We start from the raw sequence: 19,534 nt of genomic DNA on the forward strand, positions 1-19,534 counted from the left end.
CAGTAACAAAGTGGTACATAAATCTATTACATGGTATACCAATGGAAAGCATCTCTACTACACTGAATCTGGATATTTTTTAAAAGTAAGCAGCCTGCTCTAGTTCATGATATGGCTTATCATTTGAAATCACAGGTTTACTACAGAGGGGATGGGCCGTGGACTAACTCCAGGTTTGAGTCCCATCTCATTTGGGGAAACAAAAGGATAAGAAAAACAAATTGAACAGACTGAAATTATTATTCCCCTCTCATGTTTTTTAATCAATATTTCTTCTATTAAAATGCTATACAAGAATGCTGTTGACTTCTTTTTGTGTGTGTTACATTAGTTTTGAAACATATTTTTTGTTACATGTCTTTGTTTTGTGGCTGTCTTTTCATAGTCCTCTTCTTTTTGTGTGTTGTTTTGTTGTTTTAATTAACCCCTTACAATAAATTTCAAAAATCATATTAAAAAACACACAGAGATATTTTCAAACTTGAAAAGAAAACAATACTATCAACAGTTGGAAATTTTTCACTTCCTCTCCCTGCTATTGTGTTTTATGTTGCCATGGAGTTAACCAACAGCGCTAAAGTAGTTCGCTAGATTTTGGTTGTTAAACCTTATAGAAACAATATACATTTTAACAGCTTCTTTTTCCATTTTAACGGCTTTGTTTGGTTCTAAGTGAATAAAATTACCCAGACGAAACTCACCGTCGGGAGCAAGTGAGACAATAATCGAGCGAACCTTTTCTAGCGGTTGACGTTACTTGCGAACGAGGCTCGTGATTCGACAAGCCGAGAGGAAGCGGTGTTGCGAATAAGGAAGTACAGCAGCTACACCAATGTGAACCAACAGACCATACAGCATATAAATGTAGTTATTTAGCCACTAGTTTATCATTATATAATATTTTTAGGTCTAAAATGGCCTGTTTCTTCAGGAGAAGCATCGCAGCAAAGGTAGAGAGACTGAGAGTCTTTGACGTTGATATTTAAAGCTAATGCTAACTCAACATGCCTTGACCCTTGGCCAAGGAGGGTCGCAGGACAGTTTTTACACTTTTCAACTATTTCACAGTAATGTTTTTCACTGAAGATGACAGCGTTTACGTGTCTTTTCATGCTTAGCTTGGGAGGACGCTGCAGCAGGCTGAGGATGTCTTTATTCCTGCTCTGTCAGCAGTTCCAGTTTTTAAGAAACAGTTAAGTTTGCTTTTGTTTAACATAAATAGACTCTTTTATATTTTACCAGTATCTAACAAGCTCAATGAACTTTACCTCCTCAGGCAGACTTCTGACTTCAAACTGTCCATTAACACATTACGAACCAGTGGGATTTTACCATCCAGTGGTGACATTCAGCAGCAGACTGAAAACTTGGCCAATCAGGTGAAATTTATCTCAGAAAATGATGATGTAAAAGATTTCAACAGGTCTTACATGTATAACTGTTTTGTTTAAATACTTGTATTCTTTGTGAATAATATGATTCAGGGCAAGGGATGCAGTGATACCATACAATGCAGTAAAAACTCACTATAAATGTAGAGAATTTTTTTTTTAAATAATTTTTTAAATAAACAGTAAAATAACAATGCAAAACATCTTTAATACATGGTTCTTATCAGTAGGCATTTTCCCTCTAAGGTTTTAGATTTTCCTACTTAAATTGCCTTGTTATAGCCCAATTTTTAGTACTTTATTGAAAGATTGTCACAATACCAAACCGTTTGCTGTGATTCTAGTAAAAATCAGAAGTTATTGATGCTGTTCTGATACTGCAGGGAAAAAATGAATTACAAAGATGCCCAAATGTTGGGTAATATTTTGATGTGGATTAGAGAAATATCAAACTCTTGTTACCACCTTAATTGCACACACTGTATATTGCCAACATTTTTGATATATTTATTCTTTCCAAATTGTCTTTGTGTTTTCCAGTTAAAGCAGGACAGTGTGGTGGAGCACACTTCTGCTGGACCTGGAGTGATCAACTTTAAAGTCAATCGAAAACTTCTTGTCCAGGTTGGTCACTGTTTCTTTCCTACACTGGCAAAACAAGTCTTGTCTGTTTTGGATGTGATTGTGATCTGCTCTTTTTCTTCTTTTATAGAAAGTGTTGGAGCCATTTGGAAAGGGGGAGAATGAGAAATTTGGGTTGAACAGTGAACTTTTCAAAACTCTTCACAGAGGAACAACATTAGTGGAGTATAGGTGTGTTACATAAATGTTAAATGATCATTTTTAAACAAAATATACACACAAATCCCTTAATAGATTTTACAGTAGAATATTATTGCCCGTGTCTGTTTTTCAGCTCTCCAAATATCGCCAAAAAATTTCACGCTGGTCATCTGCGATCTACGATTATTGGTGAGGATTGTTGCCTGAACTAATTTGTCTGGCAAATGAAGCCAAAAACCATATTGATAAATGTTTATGTAGATATATTGAGTGAATCAGTGTGACTTTTTGTTGGCACAGTGACCGTATAAAAAGTATCTCAGTTTTACAGCAGGGCAGAAGTAAAAAAAGTAGAAATCTATAAGATATTGATGGAAGAAATATCTTAAAATTTTAACTCCAACATGACTAAAGAACTGTTTTTATCTCAACTCTGGACCAGCATTTCTCAACCTTTTTCTGTCAAGGCACCCTTGAAAGTCTGAAAAAACACAAGTCACCTTGGTCAAGCTGTATTGATTGAAAATCGAAAAAAAAATTATTTGACTGACACACAATACATGTAGTAATAGAATTAACAAGATAAACCTGTGCAGCAGTGATTCTCAACTGGTGGGAAGGGACATAAAAGTGGGGAGCTGTTTTCATTGTTTGGCAACTTTGTTCTATGAAGTACAGAGGCCATTAGTGGACATTCATCCATACGTTTTATTGTTCTCTGTTTTACAGAGATAATTGGCAAGGTGATATTATATCTCCTTCTACTGGGATATACACCTATATATTTGATGACTTAGACGCTGACATGGTTCAGAAAAAATGCAAATGCACAAAAAATACTTCTGATTATTAATTTATGGATAGGTAATGATCTTCCCAAGTATTTCTTGGTTGATTTTAATAGCACTCTGGTTGAAAAAGACTGCTCTGTTCTGTCTCAGCATTCTGCTTGGGGCTGGAGTACTTTCCTACTTTTAAAACATGTTGTGCAATTATTATGAGGTACAGTCAGCCCCAAAGAAAAGGAAAGGGGTGTTCCTTTTTTCAGTTGAATAAATGCTTTTTATTATTGAAAAAAACGCCACACACACATTTTATGTGCTATGTAGCAAAACTGTATTTCTTAGATATTCAAATATACCTGGTATGAGGCATACTAATTTTCACACCATGATGTTTAGGTAAAATGAAATGAAGTACATTTTAGCACAGAAATGGCAAATCTGGTTGGAAATTCGACTGTTCTGCAGTTTGTCCACCAGAGTGCAGTGTTGAGTTAAATTTTCACTACTTACATGACATGTCCTTTCATGCAAGTTTCATTAGAATGTTATAAGATGGGCTTTATATGGGTAGAGTAAGGAAAATTAATTTGGATTGGTGTATAGTTATCAGACTTTAAAACATGATATTCTGTAGGAATGCTGAGTCATTTTAATGTTTTCTTCAATATTTCAGCACTCTACTTAGAGATCTTAACATACTAATCATCTTCAGCATCATCCTGATCTTTCATCATTTTTGGTCTTAATGCAGGCAGATCTTTTGAACATGTTAATGTTTTTTGTTTATTTCTACATTTTCCTGGATTGTTTTGCAATCTCATTTCAACTCTTAGCATTACCACACATTTCCTGCTACTTAGGACTGCTATGAATAATATTTATCTTTACCGGGAGTGGAAAGTAGATAACTACATTTACTCAAATTACCGTAATTGAGTAGCTTTCTTATGTACTTGTGCTTTTTTGAGTACCTTTTGAAATTATTACTTTTTATTTTACTTAAGTATATTTTGGGGGAAGTACTGTACTTTATTACATTTTAAAAATCATCAAGTACTGAGTAAAAAATTAACACTAAAAGCCAAGCAGAGAAGATCCAAGCTTTCTGTGAACAACAAGAAAATGGCCAGTCGTCTGGTTTTCAACACACGACAGTCAGAAGCACATAGGGAGGGAATGATTACACATTTCATCCAAAACAGCTGTTGCGTTTTACTTGAGGTTAAGTCACACCTTATTATAAACAGAGTGACTGAAGATTGGTTTTAATGTTATAGTGATCGCACATTAAGGAAAGGTCATATTTCACTGTGAAAGTCCCTTGGTTATCATAAGTTGCTACTCAGCACTTTGAGTTAACTCTAAATGGCTAAGTGGATTTATAAGCTAGTACTTTTACTTGTACCTAAGTACATTTTAACAAAGTAACTGTACTTTCACTTGAATACGATATATTGGTACTTTTTCCACCTCTGATCTTGACATGTCTGTCTTCAGGTAACTTCATCGCTAACTTGAAGCAGGCTCTTGGTCATAATGTTATCAGGATGAACTACCTTGGAGACTGGGGAATGCAGTTCGGTGAGTACCGTAATATCTAAAATACTACATCCTGATCTTAACCTTTACATCCTGAGAGGTGTCGGGGGCAGCCCCCTCCTTCTCCTGAAAGACACATACAGCAGTCTAAATGTGCACGGATATGGTCATGTGACACACCATTTTAACCCCAGGAACCTTGGCTTGGCATTTCACAGGCAATATTTACACTGAATTTTTTTTAGGTGGACACAATAAATCTTTCATTGCTGTTATGTTCCATCTTTATTTAGTCAGTCCCAGTAACTTCTTCAGGGATTTTTACGCATCTGAAACCTTTAAAAAGTTATCTTTACATTGATGCCAAGCTTATTCATGTAGACCTTGTAGTTGCAGAGGAATATTCTGTGTATTTGTATGTCATTTTCTAGCTTGAATGCTGGAAAAGGGCCAAGGGATGAAAGGGTTAAGGAAAACGATCAACTTTATTGTCCCAAGACGGAAATTGATCATAGACAACATAGCAACTTTAAAATAAAAGCCATGCCAGCCCCCTCTGTCAAATAAAACTGAGGAGATGAGGCTAGACCCTTGTTCAGTCAGTGATCATTATACCCTGGAGCTAATTCATGATGAGAAAATCTACCAGGTCATCTCCTAGATAACCCGTTCAGCTGCTTTGTCCATGTTGATACTTTGTGTTCTGGTTTACAGCAAAGACTGTATTTTTTCATGGACTCAGGGTGTGTGGTCTTGATCAGAGGATCATGTTTTCGTTTTAGGCTGTTTTCATCGGGTATAGGATGTCAGAGTGGTAAGATAATATTTCTGTGCAGTTTAAAGCTAAGATTGCCATTATGTCAATATGAATAAAGAATATGAGAAGTGCCCTCCAAAGTCCTTTGTGGCTGACTGACTACAGTTCTCTCAAATATGGATTTAATCTTGGATTAGAATTGGACAGGGAGACTGTTGAACCAGACTTCCATCTCATATCTGATCAGGCTCTAAATATTAAATTTAGTTATTACCTTATTACTCATAACAAACAATCTTAGACTTTAGAAAAGGATGAAACCAGTTTGTGTTTTTGTATTTCAGGTTTGCTGGGAGCTGGGTTTGGTCAGTTTGGATGTCAGGAGAAACTGAAACAGAATCCCTTGCAGCATTTGTTTGAGGTAAGAAGACAAAAGTCAGTGACACTGATTATCTGTGATTTATCTGGGCCAGCTCTGCATAAACATTATGATCCTCTTTCAGACATACACTGCCTGGCCAAAAAAAAAAGTCGCCACCTAGATTTAACTAAGCAAATAGGTACGAGCCTCCTATTGGATCATTACTGCATGGGAGATTATCTTTCAGCTGGCAACAAGTTATTCAACCCCCGCTGATGCAATGAGTAACTTGTCATTTCTTAAACAATGGATTTTTTCTTCCCTAATGGCACGGGCATATTCCAAGATGACAATGCCAGGATTCATTGGGCTCAAATTGTGAAAGAGTGGTTCAGGGAGCATGAGACATCATTTTCACACATGGATTGGCCACCACAGAGTCCAGACCTTAACCCCATTGAGAATCTTTGGGATGTGCTGGAGAAGGCTTTGCACCAGTGGTCAGACTCTCCCATCAACAATATTAAAATTAATGCAACACTGGATGGAAATAAATCTTGTGACATTGCAGAAGCTTACTGAAACAAAGCCACAGGGAATGCGTGCTGTAATCAAAGCTAAAGGTGGTCCAACGAAATATTAGAGTGTGTGACCTTTTTTTGGTGGCGCCTTTTTTTTGGCCAGGCAGTGTATTTGGTGGATAAATTTACAGTGAGATTAAGAATACATATAAATGCAGTTAAAAATGTTTCTGTGGCATCATTGTGGTGCTTCTGCAGAATTTTTTTCAGGGTGTTTTTGTGTTGCAGGTTTATGTCCATGTGAACAAGGAAGCAGAGCACAATGAGAATATGAAACAGGCCGCCAGGGATTTCTTTAGACAGCTGGAGCAGCATGAGAGCGAGGCTGTGTCTCTATGGCAACAGTTCAGAGAGATCACAGTGGACGAGTATCAACAAGTTTATAAGGTATGAGCAGCTGCAAGACTAGGTGACCCAAGCTTAGGCTCTGAGACACGTAAAACAAGGATGAAAGAAAATCAAATGATAAAGACGTTTAACATGAAAATGAACCTCATGTGAGGAGTTTCTGACTTTTCATGAAACAGATAATCAATGCTGATCTTCTCTTTATGACCTACAACACTGTGTCTATACACTTATTTTATTATTAAAACCTTTAAAAGCTGCTGTCTCAAGACAGGTTTCAGACAGAGGAATTAACAGCATGATCCAGGAACACAATGTGTTCACATTTCATTTACAAGGAAAATTTCCAGATTTGTTTGTTCACACTTGTCCCTCACAGCAGGAAGCTGTCCTTCAGTCTGCCTGTCAGACAAGGACAGGATGGGGAGGGGGAAATTTAAAATAAAGTCTGGGTGAAAATTCAGCTGTTTGTGTTCACTAATGCGCTCAACTCGGTAATTTCAGGAAAATTTCAGTTTATTTCAAGCAGGGGTGGAAAAAGTACACGACAATTGTACTGGAATAAAAGTACACTTACCTGAATAAAATTTCCTTACATGAAAGTATTGATCTATAAATCTACTAGAGTAAAAGTATTTGATTTAAAGTGTACTTTAAGCACTGAGTTGCTATCATGGTTGAACCATTTCATAAAATAATTTAATTGCACTATTTTTCCCAATATTGCATTTGCGATTTGATGTACAATTATTGAAAATAATTGAATTATGATGTGAAACTAGGGCTGAATTTTGAACTAATATCTACAGTTATTTTGACTCATATTGCAGATGCAATCTTAGCTGTTGTGTTGAAGGGAATGATCACTTTTATGAAATTCCCATTTTGAATAAGAAAAAAAATAGAAAAATAAGAAAAGGGATTTTTTTCCAAACTATTCTAGAAAAAAAGATGCATCAACATTTGCATGATGTGTAGAGCATTTTGACACATATTTCAGGTCAAAGTAATATTGCAGCTTCTGTGATTTGAAAACTGAAATAGAAATAAGGATTTAATCTAAATCTTTAATAAGTGCCTAGCCTTGGTAGCGACTGAGGAGCTGTATGGTACATTATTAACTTTCCTTATTGGCAATAACAACACAAGGTTTTTCGGGTAAAGTCAGACCTCTAGGTAAAAGTAAAATTACTGAATTCAAAATGTACTAAAAAAGTAGAAGTACCCCAAAAAACTACTCAATTACAGTAGTTTGAGTAAATAAAATTTATCCCTGATACCAAGTGTGAAAAGACTTCAGATTCTCAAGGTGTGATAAATTTGACTTTTAAGAGCAGGAAGATTTATTATATAGGAAAGATGCTGGACACAATTAAATGTACTACTTTGTCAACAGGGGGCACCAAAAATTGACACAGAACTAAAGTTCCTCTCTAGAGTTTTAAAGGTACACAGAATTGTCTACATTGATTTAAAAAATGACCTCTCCAGTGTTAAATCTATCTATTAGCTCAGAACTTACATTACCTCAGATATTTTCAGCAGTTTCTAAAGCTACATAATTATAGTTTTTAGTATCTTGACATCTACTGGATGTCTCTTGTTGTAGCAGACACTGTAACAGACACATGTTCATCATACACAATATGAACCAGGTAAGCCACTTTTAGGTCACAAATGCCCTCACCATTATAACATACTTGTATAAATAAGATACAGTGCTATTCATTTGTAGGTGTATTTGAAGTATTCTATGATCAGCCTTCCTTTATTAGCATGTAAGAGTTCATGGTTATTGTTGGTTATTGTTTTGAAGTCATCTTCTACAGAAAAGCAGCTGTATGGGCACATGGCATTCCTGTCAAACCAGCTAAATCATCACTAAAAATCATCTCTTAACAAAAGTAAAGAAAATATAGGTGTCTGGGCAGACGCCTGTTCAAAAAATGTAAACAGATTCACAAAGGAAAGCCTCTTGTTTTAAGTCAGATATTTTTGTCCAGTATCTTCACCGTTACAGTTTGGATGAATTTAGGATGATAATACTTAAATACAGTCTGAAATGAACACATGCAGTCTGAGGAAAGTGTTAAAGCACCGCTTATCAGTAAGTGTAGAGACATGGTGACAGGGTTGTGATGCAGTCTGTGCAAGTTCCGTTACACATATGAAAATGAAGGAATTCTCTGGCTTTGAAAACTGTCTGAAAAATTGGAGGTAATGTAAGTACTCAACCAAAACAAAAAAAAATAAATAAATAAATTTAGACATGCCAGTTTGGAAATTCTACATGTACCTATCTTAAAAACATCTTGTTATAATTAAGGACTTTAACTAAAATGTAGATGTAGAAAAAGGGTTGTAAATTAACAGGCCAACAAATGATGTGGACACTACCGATCTGGTATTTTTGCAGGGTTTTATAGCTGCAGGAAACGGCTTTAAAAGTTTAGCAGCATAATAGTGCCGAGATATGTACCAGGCAAAGATGATACAGAGATTCTTGGTTGTTGATTTAATATCCAACTGTAGTGTTGAAGTTTTCTGGCCTTATTAAAATTGAGATCAGCTGTTGTAAAAAGTGTTTATTTCAAATGTTTGCAGCGGTTGGGGGTCCACTTTGACGTTTACTGCGGAGAATCCTTTCACCAGGATCGTGCGCAGGAGGTGGTGCAGCAGCTGCAGAGTCGAGGCCTCCTGAAAATCTCAGAGTAGGTGACTCTCATTTGCATGACAGGCTCTCAGCACACATTTAAAAGGAAGTCAGTGGGTTTCAGTTTGTTCATTTTCTCAGGAGCTACTATAGATTTAATGTCCAAAAATGACCTCATGCACTTAATGAATAATGTTAATGTATAGTTGGCTGTCACTGAGTATTATTAGGTAGTTTGCAGTCAGGGCAGAACAACACAGCACTGTCAAGAAGTTAGGGAGAAACACAGAAAAAGGAGGGTGAGTGCTTTATCTGCATTAGTGTTTTGCTGGAGGATCAGCTTTTTCTGTAGTGCACTGTAGAGTTGGCAAGTAATTAAGTGATCTGGCAAGTCAGTGTTCCTCTTTTTACTGTCAAGAAGTTGTTTTAAATATTGGAGGTAGCTTTAAAAGATTGTGCAGATTTTATCCACAAGAGAGGCGGATATTAAAACTTAAAAAGGCCCCATTCATTAATCATTTTATGGGCTATTTCAAATTTTATTTTAAGCCTTGAAATCATTTATAAAGTTCCTAAAAATACCCAATAATAGAGAAGAAATGAGTGATTTGGACATAGTATTAATGAGCTTTGAGTTTTCTGGTGTTTACCTATGTTGCCATAGCATTAAAAATTGTACAATTGTTGTGTCATGGCTGTGATGTTTTTGTGTAATAGCAAAAAAGTTGAAGCTAAAATCTTACTAAATGACTTCAAGTGAGCCTAAAATGTGTGATTGAATGTTTATTATGTTTACAGGAAAGGAACAGGTGTAGTGGATCTGTCACCTGCTGGAGACATGAGCAGCATATGCACGGTGCTCCGCAGCGACGGCACAACTCTGTACATCACCAGGTCTGCTCTCATACACGGTCAATTAGTCCCTTTTTGTTCTTACCCTCCTTTTCTCTCTCTTTATTTTATCCCAGTGACTATAATCCTTTTTGATATGTGTTTACTTGAGTTTTTAATTTTAAAGAGAGGACTTTGTATTGTAAGATTTTCTGTTTTGTAACCTAATAATTGTTGAAAAACTAAGAGTAAATATTAGACATGGTTCATAAAAATCTGCTGCGTGAGCCTAAATGATACTGAAGTGATCTTTGTTTCATGTAACATCATAGTCTTTCATAAAACACATGATACATTTTGATAAAGATGATAAGCTGCAGTTAAATACCACTCAAACCCTATCAGTAGTCTGTAGTTAAAAAAGCCTTGTCTATAAGACATGCTGAACTGACTGGATTAATGTTAGTGTCTTTTATATGCGTTGTTCAAAGAAGTGCATTATATTGCTAAATTTTGAGATAACTCAAAAATGAATTCATGCATATGCTGCAAATATTTGTGCAATGCATTCTGCATACTGATCTCAAATGGTTGCATTGTTATTCTTCCAATAGAGTTTTATAGTCCAGTCCAAATCTACAAGGACATTAAGAGCAAGACCAGTGTTGTGTCAATCCTCCTACATGCCCCATGGTGCCCTGTGGCAGCTTACTTACCACATCTATGTCTTAAAACAGCCTCAAATTTTGGCCCAAACATGCCTAAAAGTTCTGGACAGTACTGTACATGTAAAAGACAATTATGTTAATCCAGTAAGGTCAGTTTGTCCCAATATGCAGGGGTCCCTTTCATCATGATGGATGAGCAAGAAATAGAAACTGTTTAAGCTGCAAACTTTGGGCATTAGATTTTATATTCACAAATCAAAGCAAAGTGGGGGAATTTAAAAAAAAAAAACAGATTATTTTTCATGGCTTTAATAGCTTGTTTCCCATGCCCTGCATTTCAGAGATCTCGCTGCAGCAGTTGACCGAAAAGAAAAATATAATTTTGATGAGATGATCTATGTGGTAAGAAGTCTGACTCAATAAAGTGCTCTCAATTTTATGTACATAATTGTATTTTAAAGCAAGAATGGGACAATGGAATTTTATTGGTCTACTTTTGAGTGTTTTACTCTTATTTTAGCATTTTTTAAATTTTGTTTTATTTCATGTTATTTTGTTCATTATTTCATTTTGTGTTATTTTGGGATTTTGACCTCACTATGAAGTCAAGATAGTGTTTCCTCAGAATGCAATTTCCTGTTCTTACAGAATTATATCTTTGTAAGGGATGGGGTGGGGAAGAGAGTAGAAGAGTGGGAGGGTTAGGGTGGGGTGAGAACATGTTTTTTGTTTTACTTATTCTGTTTGTGTGTAAAGCTTTTGTGCTAAATTGATTTGTATGAAAAGCACTATACAGATAAAGACTGATAAATGTACAATTCCAACAGTTTGTTTCTTCTTTCACTCTTTTAATGCCCTTTTTTCTCTCATAGGTGGATAAGAGTCAGTCAAGTCACTTTCAACATCTATTCCAGATCCTTCTCGCTTTGGGACATTCTTGGGCTGATAGGTGAAAAAGATGCATGAATACGACCATGTCTGGATAACATGGTTGGAGATCAGTTTACTGTTGCATGTATACACCTCAGTAGAGCCAGACTAGACTAGGTGTTGTGTGCATGCTCCACAGTCTCCAAGCTGTGCTTTGACCCAGAAGTTAAATAGCATAAAAACTAAGGTTTTTAGAAGTTATCAACTTCACTAACAAAATTTACAGCTCTGTGAAGTTTGATGAAGTTTTCAACAGTCAAAATACAACCACTTAGCTGCTTGCTAACTTGTTAGTAATGTCAACATAAAGAAGGTCCACAATAACTCACTGAAAGGGGACTTAAAACCACCTGTCATAATCAACGGGACATTCCTGTCAATAAATCGATTCTCCTGCTCTGCTTGTGCTCTGGGACCAGGACAGTTATTCAGTTAAATGTCTTTACCTAGCTATAACTGTATCTTTACTTAACCGTGCATGTATTTGTCTTAGAAATACAAAAGTTATGATATGACAGTGATCACCAACCAGTGGCCTGAAGGCCAAGTGAGGCCCCCCACATCTTCCCATGTGGCCCCTAGAATACTGTTAAATTCAGAAATACGCAGAGGAAGAAAAGTGCAAAAACAAACCTAAAGACAAATGAGATTGAAATAGTTTTGTCTGGATTGGTTTACTGTTTGATCATATTCACAGAAACCCACCCCTCAGCCATTTTTAGCTAACAAGATGCATGATAAACACACATTTATCACTTCATTCTTAATAAAAACTGTGGTTTTCTTTTAAAACAGCATATTAGCATCATATTCAGTGGTGGAGAACATAACAGCCCCAGCTATCATCAGCTATCATCTATTCAGCTAAAATATCTCAATCACTCCCTTGTGACTGGCTGTGGTGTAAGGACTGATCTTGATTTTAGAAGTTAAAAATTGCATGTATTTGAAAGTAATAAAATCATTTTTTAAAACATGTTAATCAGACCACACAGTCTATTTATTCAACTTTATTTGAGAGTCCAGCCCCCAGAACAAGGAAAAGCTGGCCCTCATACAATTGTAGCTGATGAACTGTGTGATACGATATCTGATGAATTATTATTACACTATTGATAAAAATGGGATCAAAATAAAATTATGATTTCTTGACTGAATAATTAAAATAAAAATTTATTTTATTGACCAGATTATACTCACCAGCTTTTACTGACTGTAGCAATCAGCCAAGTGAAAAGCATAATATTATAATTTGGCCCTGTTGGATAACCCAACCCACCACAAACATCTGCTTTGATGAGAAACATCTGTCAGGGATGATCTGAGGTTTTGGATTTGTTTCAGCGAGCAGTTTTGAAATGTGACAAAGTACATTAAATCATTTAGTGAAATGCAACTCTGAATGTTTTTTCACGAGTATTTTATGTCTTATATACATCATTGAGTGGTGTTTTGACCTTATAAACATACAAAAATGACAGTCAGCTTCAAACCAGCCATGGGTAAAGGACACTTTATGCAGAATTCAAATAGTCAACTGTCAAAAAATGGGGTTTCCTTTCATGTTTTCTAAATATTTTGGTTTTAAATGAGTGGTTGTTGTTGTCCTTGTGATCTCGTGGCATGTATTGCTCGCTATTGGGTGTCTAGGACTTTTAATTTTGTTGCAGTGGTATCAAACAGGCATCAATATCATTGATTTTTAATAACTGTACTAATGCTAAAATAAATAAAATTAGACTAAAGATTTCATCAATATCCATATCCCTGTTAGTGGTTATTTTTGTAAGCTGTCATTTTACAGAGCAGTAGGCATGTTTTCAGACAAACACCAACATATGTATAAAAAAAAAAACAGTGTTGTTTGAAAATATATTGATTTATCTATTAAAACACCATGTTCTGTCCAGCCCTTATAGAAATGTGTTTTAACTTAAGTTTAAATGTATTATTTATTTATATCTGTATTCAGGTGTCAACATGTTTCCTTTGGCCTGGTGAGGGGTATGAAGACTCGGAGCGGTGAGGTCGTGTTCCTGGAGGACATGCTGAATGAAGCTCGGGCCAGGATGCTTCACAACATGAGCCAGTCAAAAAGTAAAAAAAACAAACATTTGAATTTAAATCAATTTTTGACCACAATGAACCAACTTAACTCTTGCGGCCTTTCCACACTGAGTCTGTCTGGTTTCATTGCTGCATGTTTCAGGAGACATACAGTCCTATGCTTTGTTGGTCATTTTTGGAACACGTTTAACTTCAGCATTTTGCATCAGTCCAAGTAATTTAGAGGGTTGTTTGACAGTAGCGGCTGCAGCTCCCTCTCTCTCTCTCTCTTCTGTGCAAAAAAGCTTCACTTTAAACACCGTGTAGTGCCTTTTCTGTGGATTTCAAACATGTAGTATCAAAATTTTAGGGCAAAAGTTTTCTTCTCTTAAAGAAGACAGAAATGAAAACAATTTCTCTATCCAACAATCTTTTTAGCACTTGGCACAGCACTGTAGCCCACAACCTTGTGCAAATAACTTGAATGCAATAATCAGGTATTTAGTTTGTGTTTGTATAGTACTAATTAAGAACCAAAGTTATATCAACGCTCTTTATAAAGAGGGTGAAAGAAAACAAAAAATCATCTTACTGCTTCCATATATACTTGTACTGTGATTTTCACAGGGGAAAAAAATGAACGCATTGGACTCAGTGTGCAAGATTTCTGTGCATTATGCTTTTTATGCTTTTGAACAAGACATCTAAACAAAAGGACTCAATATGGAAACTTTTTAAGTCATCCGTATATTTGCATGGTCCCTGGTATTTGTGTTTACCTTTATATGTATAATGAAACTAATGTTTGCAGGGCAAATATTGATATTGTGCTTGATCTGAGTCTCTCTTCAAAGGAAGGAGGAAAAAACAACTTCCGCAACCTTAATCTTTGGTGTACATTTAGGTCTGAAGGTATTTGGACATCCATACAACTTAAATCATTTCACTTCTATTTTCCACCACAATAGACATGCAATAAAACAATCAAGATGGGGTTTAAGTGTGTACTTTCAGCTTTCATCTAAGTTTCACAAAAATATATAATTGACCATTTAGCCATTTTAATCAGAGGACCTCCATTATCAGGGCTCATAAGTGGACATAAAACTGACCAGGGGTGGCCCGTTTCCTTCGTCTAAGTTAAATGAAGCAGCTAAAAAGCCTTGAGATGATTTCAAGCGTTGAATTGGCAGCTGTTTGACTGGAACCATAAATATGAAATCCAAAGAGGTATCAAAGCAAGTGAAGGAAGCCATCTATCAAAGACAGAGAAAAAGCTTCAGGAGTGGACAAAATCAACTGTTTCCATGCGCGTGATGGCGAACAAACTGTTCAGTAAAGGAAATGTACAGCTATCTTTAGTGAGGGAAATGATTCTAGCTTTTGTTTTTTTTCACAGCAACAAAGGAGCTTGAAAATCCAGAGGACACAGCAGAGAAAGTAGGAATCAGTGCACTAATTGTCCAGGTGAGTCTTTATCTTTACACCTCAGCTTAAAGCTCCTCTTAAAGTCTAAAGTTCAGCTACTGTTTCATATTACAGCACAATGTATGAGACTTTTTTATGTCTGTCATGTCCTTTGTTTCAGGACTTCAAAGGTCCGCTGCAGTCAGACTACACCTTTGATTGGGAGCGGATGCTGCAGGCTCAGGGAGACACAGGAGTGTTTCTGCAGTACACACATGCTCGACTCTGCAGGTAAACAACCAAACTCCATTACAGGAACTCTCATCTTTGTTTTTGTGAATTGATACTGGAAAAATATTAAGTGAAATGCCAATAGATTGATTGGTTTCCCCAAGCAGCTTTTTGTGGGATTTTTGCTAAACAGTTAACTTATTACAAAATAACTTCTTTACTGCATAAACTTTTTTTGAATTCACTTGAGTTCTTAAATATCTTAGAAATAAGAAATGTCTTTGAATAAATTTTCTGTATTCTAAAGCAGTGTTCTCATCTAGAAGGTTGCCATTTTCAGGGGATTATAAACATGGGCCTGGGAAAAAAATGTAGAACTGAGTTAATGATGTCTGGAGTGGGGTTCAGGTCATGACTCTGTGCAGGCCAGTCAAGCTCTTCCACACTGAACTCATCAAACCATAGCCATATCCCAAGTCATTTATTCATCTGTACTCAGTCGAACCGGCAGTAGTTTCTGATCTGCCCAGAAGACCGTCACGAAGACCCTTAGCTGGTCTGAAGACCGAAGGCCAAGGACTGAGATTTGAAGACCTATGAGCAGAGACACATGAGATCAGGCTTCCTGGAACTCTTTTTACTCAGAGACACGCCCCCTTATTGGATATCACACTCTGATTGGACACTGCTACACAGTGGACATCAATGCAACTTCACAACCCCAGCAGAGATAAATTAAAGAGGAAGACTGAGATTATAACAGACAATAAACGGACTCTAAACAGAACAGAAACACCAGCAGTTTTAAAAGATCCAATAACTGATGGGCTGGGATTTAAAAAGTGTTTGAAATAAGTATTTATAGTGAAATATAGAGAATAAATTTAATAAAATAAATATTAAAGAGTGAATCAGTATGGAGTTCAGTATTTGATTTGTTTTCTGATTCACCTTCAAACATAAAACAGGTTGAAAACTTATAAAATCAAAAGAATTAGATATAAATCTTTCATTTAGTAGACAGTTATTTCTGTTTATTATTTTATAAAGAGAATTAAAGTCAGACAGACCAGCATTCTGTCTGTCAGTAAGAAACAGAGGTCACATCGTGCTTGATTTTATACACCTGTTGGAACAGGTCTGATTGGATCACCTGAATTCAAGAATTAACAGGTGTATTATATTTTATTCAGTGCCTTTAAAGATGTGGAGATAATTTGTGGTGAAGGATAATTTGACAGTTTGTATAGATTTTGAAGCTAATCTCCACCAAGCAACCCAGCAGCATGCTAACATACACACTAAGTTGTTACTCTGCTTTCCCTGCAGTTTAATAGAGCAAAATGAAGGAGCACAGGTAGCAACATTTGATCCATCTCTCCTGCTGGAGCAGACAAGTATAAGCATCCTGCAGCACCTCCTCCGGTAAGCAAACTTGTATTTAATATGTGTCATCCAGGTCATGTTGACACTGGATAATAAAAGGCGCTGCCACAATCGGGCAGCATAATATCAATATTTGATATCAATACTTGCTCCGTATGTAATTTAAATATTGCTGTGCTCTTCTCTCTCTGGCAGTTATGATGAGGTGTTGTTCCAGTCAGCTCAGGATCTGCAACCTAAACACCTGGTCAACTTTTTACTGAAGCTGTGGTAAGGAACAGGATGTAGGTCCTTAAAGGGATAGAACTTCTGATCAGTGTTTGCCTTGTTCAAGACACACAAGATCTTTCTGCACGTGTGATAACAAGGGTTGACACGTTCCATTCGGTTGGTCGATTAGTTGGCCCATGGGCTTCTGTCTATTAAAGATCTTAGGAGGGCCCTGTACCTGTCTTTAGATGTAGATATATATACTTTTCAAAACCATGACTAGAAACATAATGTAAAAAAGCCGACCTTAAAGATTTTTCCACCCAAGAGAATTTGTTCATTTTCATGCAAAAAAAAAGTATTTACAAGAAAAAACCCTTGAAAGTTAATAAAGTCTTAAATTTTGACAGCAGAAACTCAAACATGTCAAGTTTTTAACATCAATCAAAATTAACAACAGTGTAAAGATTTGGAAATGGTGGTTGGATTTTTGACTTTATAGTCTCAAAAATACTCCGTTTTGGTTCACATACATTTCCAACTTTTAAGGTAAAAAAAAAAAAAAAAAAAAAAAAAAAAAAAATATATATATATATATATATATATATATATATATATATATATATCCCCCATAAATTAGTGACTTTTAAACTTGAGAATTTTTAGCTTTCTTGAAAATCTACAGATCCTCTTTATTATTTTTGTCCTCTAGGTTGGCCCTCATACACTGTCGTAAAACTGGATAGTTTATACATAGATCCTTTGTCAAGATCAAGTGTATGTAAGCCTGTTACGTTGGGATTATGACAACAAAAACAAAACTAATTTGTAATTTTTCTAGGTGGGTCTTGGGGGGGCTTAGCTCACCACATTCACCCATGAATTTGCCCTAAAGGCATGGGCTTTGCTATTCTTTGATGCTTTTTCTCCATGCCCCTGGTAATATGCAAAGACATCCAGAGCATGGTATTGGTTGTGTTCATCCCCCTTCCTTCCCAATGGTGTCCTCAGGCGGGTTTACTCTTCATTACACGCCTTACTTCAGCTGCAATTTTTTGTCCCAAACATGCCTCAAAGTTCTGCACAGTACTGTTAGTCACACTCCTTTCTGCATGCTCTGTGTCTCTGCTCCAGCCTTTGTCACTGACTCCACATTTTATGTGGTGGTCAGGAGATGCCTTTTATAAAGTCCCTTGAGCATCTTATTAAAATGCCTAAGTTAATGTCTGTGTGTGTTGCAAATAGAAGCTGAGGAGAGAAACCTCCTTTTTTGTAAATTACACAAAAAAAGCTGCAACAAGTGGGTCCTGTTATTTTTATTGTAAACTGTTAGTATAGTTTTATTTTCAGAAATGCATACTGGTTGGCTCTGAGTCAGATGTTATTGCAGTACAATATAATGAGCTGAGAAATAATTTATTATGCTGCAAAAAGCTTATTTCTTTTGAGTTGATTTAGATGACCAGCCATGATGCAGTGAGTATATTTCCAGTGGTTTAAAAGGATTGGTTGATGTGCGGGGTTTAGTTTCAGTTCAACAGGTTTTTCTTTCTACAAACCATTCTCTCAGCTCTTCTGTTTCTTTCATTGCCAATCCTTTTTATTTTTTTAGCCACCTCATCGCCTTGGCACACAAAGAGCTGCATGTGAAAGGAAGCTCCCAAGATGTTGCACAGGTAAGAGAAACACATACAACTCTGGTTTACCTTTGAACTGCAACATTCAGACTACATGTTTTCAGCATGATTATAGCCCGATCAGACAATCCAAAGGTTTCAGGACCCATGGGCCTTAAAAATCTGTCATTTCATCTCCTGTAGTGCGTCATATTAAATGAATTAAGAACCTGTCTCCAGACACCTTACAATCTTACAACAGAAAGTCTACCTCATGTACGGAGGTCAAGTCACAGTCCATATTTATGGCTCTGTGTTGGCTTTATCTGACACAATGACCACCATTATACACAAAAAACAATCATGCATTCTGATCAACTATTCAAACCCTTACCTGACACAGTGAAATAAAATAAAGCATGGTCCTAATTGATCGGTTAAATCATTAATTGTTGGACCCATTCTGCTGAAGAGTGAAAAACATCTACTTCTATGAGACTCAAAAAGTGAACAGCTCTCCTCTGAGAAGCAATGATCAAAGTTAAAGCTGATCGCTGGCTTCACTGGAATTACAGAAAAATTCACATCCGTTACCAAAGGCATAGAAGGTCCATCAGATGCTTCCTGATGGGTCGTGACATTGTCTATTCATGAGTTGTTTACAGCAAAGAAAAAAAAAGTCTTTACTTAAATCTTATCTCATGTGCTTTATGTCTACAGGCAAGGTTACGGCTGTTCAGCAGCGCTTGCACAGTCCTAGCAAATGGGATGAGGATCCTGGGAATTTCACCAGTGGATAAAATGTAAACTATCAGTTATTTCACTGTTACTTTTTTACTGTAAATAAAAATCTTTATTAAAAAAAATAAGTAATCTCTTTGTTTTCTAATGTATCCAGCATTTGCTGAGATTTGTTAGTGATATCCTGTCCATGTTTGACTGTTGATGACAGCTGTAAAACAGAAGGCAAGTTACGTACCTCTTCTCCTTTTGTTGACCTGTTGCTGATGT

At 36.2% G+C, this 19,534-nt stretch overlaps 1 protein-coding gene across 1 annotated transcript; it reads left to right on the forward strand.

Moving 5' to 3' along the window:
- Nucleotides 1-800: 800 nt before the first annotated feature.
- On the forward strand, nucleotides 801-19,346 carry rars2 (arginyl-tRNA synthetase 2, mitochondrial). The gene is made up of 20 exons (XM_041804725.1): nucleotides 801-950; nucleotides 1,119-1,192; nucleotides 1,277-1,379; nucleotides 1,932-2,015; nucleotides 2,104-2,204; nucleotides 2,308-2,363; nucleotides 4,457-4,540; nucleotides 5,600-5,676; nucleotides 6,426-6,584; nucleotides 9,150-9,256; nucleotides 9,997-10,092; nucleotides 11,039-11,099; nucleotides 11,570-11,646; nucleotides 13,600-13,724; nucleotides 15,073-15,140; nucleotides 15,262-15,371; nucleotides 16,641-16,736; nucleotides 16,893-16,967; nucleotides 18,520-18,583; nucleotides 19,244-19,346. The coding sequence occupies exons 1-20, from the start codon at nucleotides 915-917 to the stop codon at nucleotides 19,328-19,330; spliced, it is 1,740 nt and encodes a 579-aa protein (XP_041660659.1). The 5' UTR covers nucleotides 801-914; the 3' UTR covers nucleotides 19,331-19,346.
- Nucleotides 19,347-19,534: the final 188 nt, after the last annotated feature.

Source organism: Cheilinus undulatus, linkage group 14 (genome assembly GCF_018320785.1).
Source record: "Cheilinus undulatus linkage group 14, ASM1832078v1, whole genome shotgun sequence".
Lineage (NCBI taxonomy): Eukaryota > Metazoa > Chordata > Actinopteri > Labriformes > Labridae > Cheilinus > Cheilinus undulatus.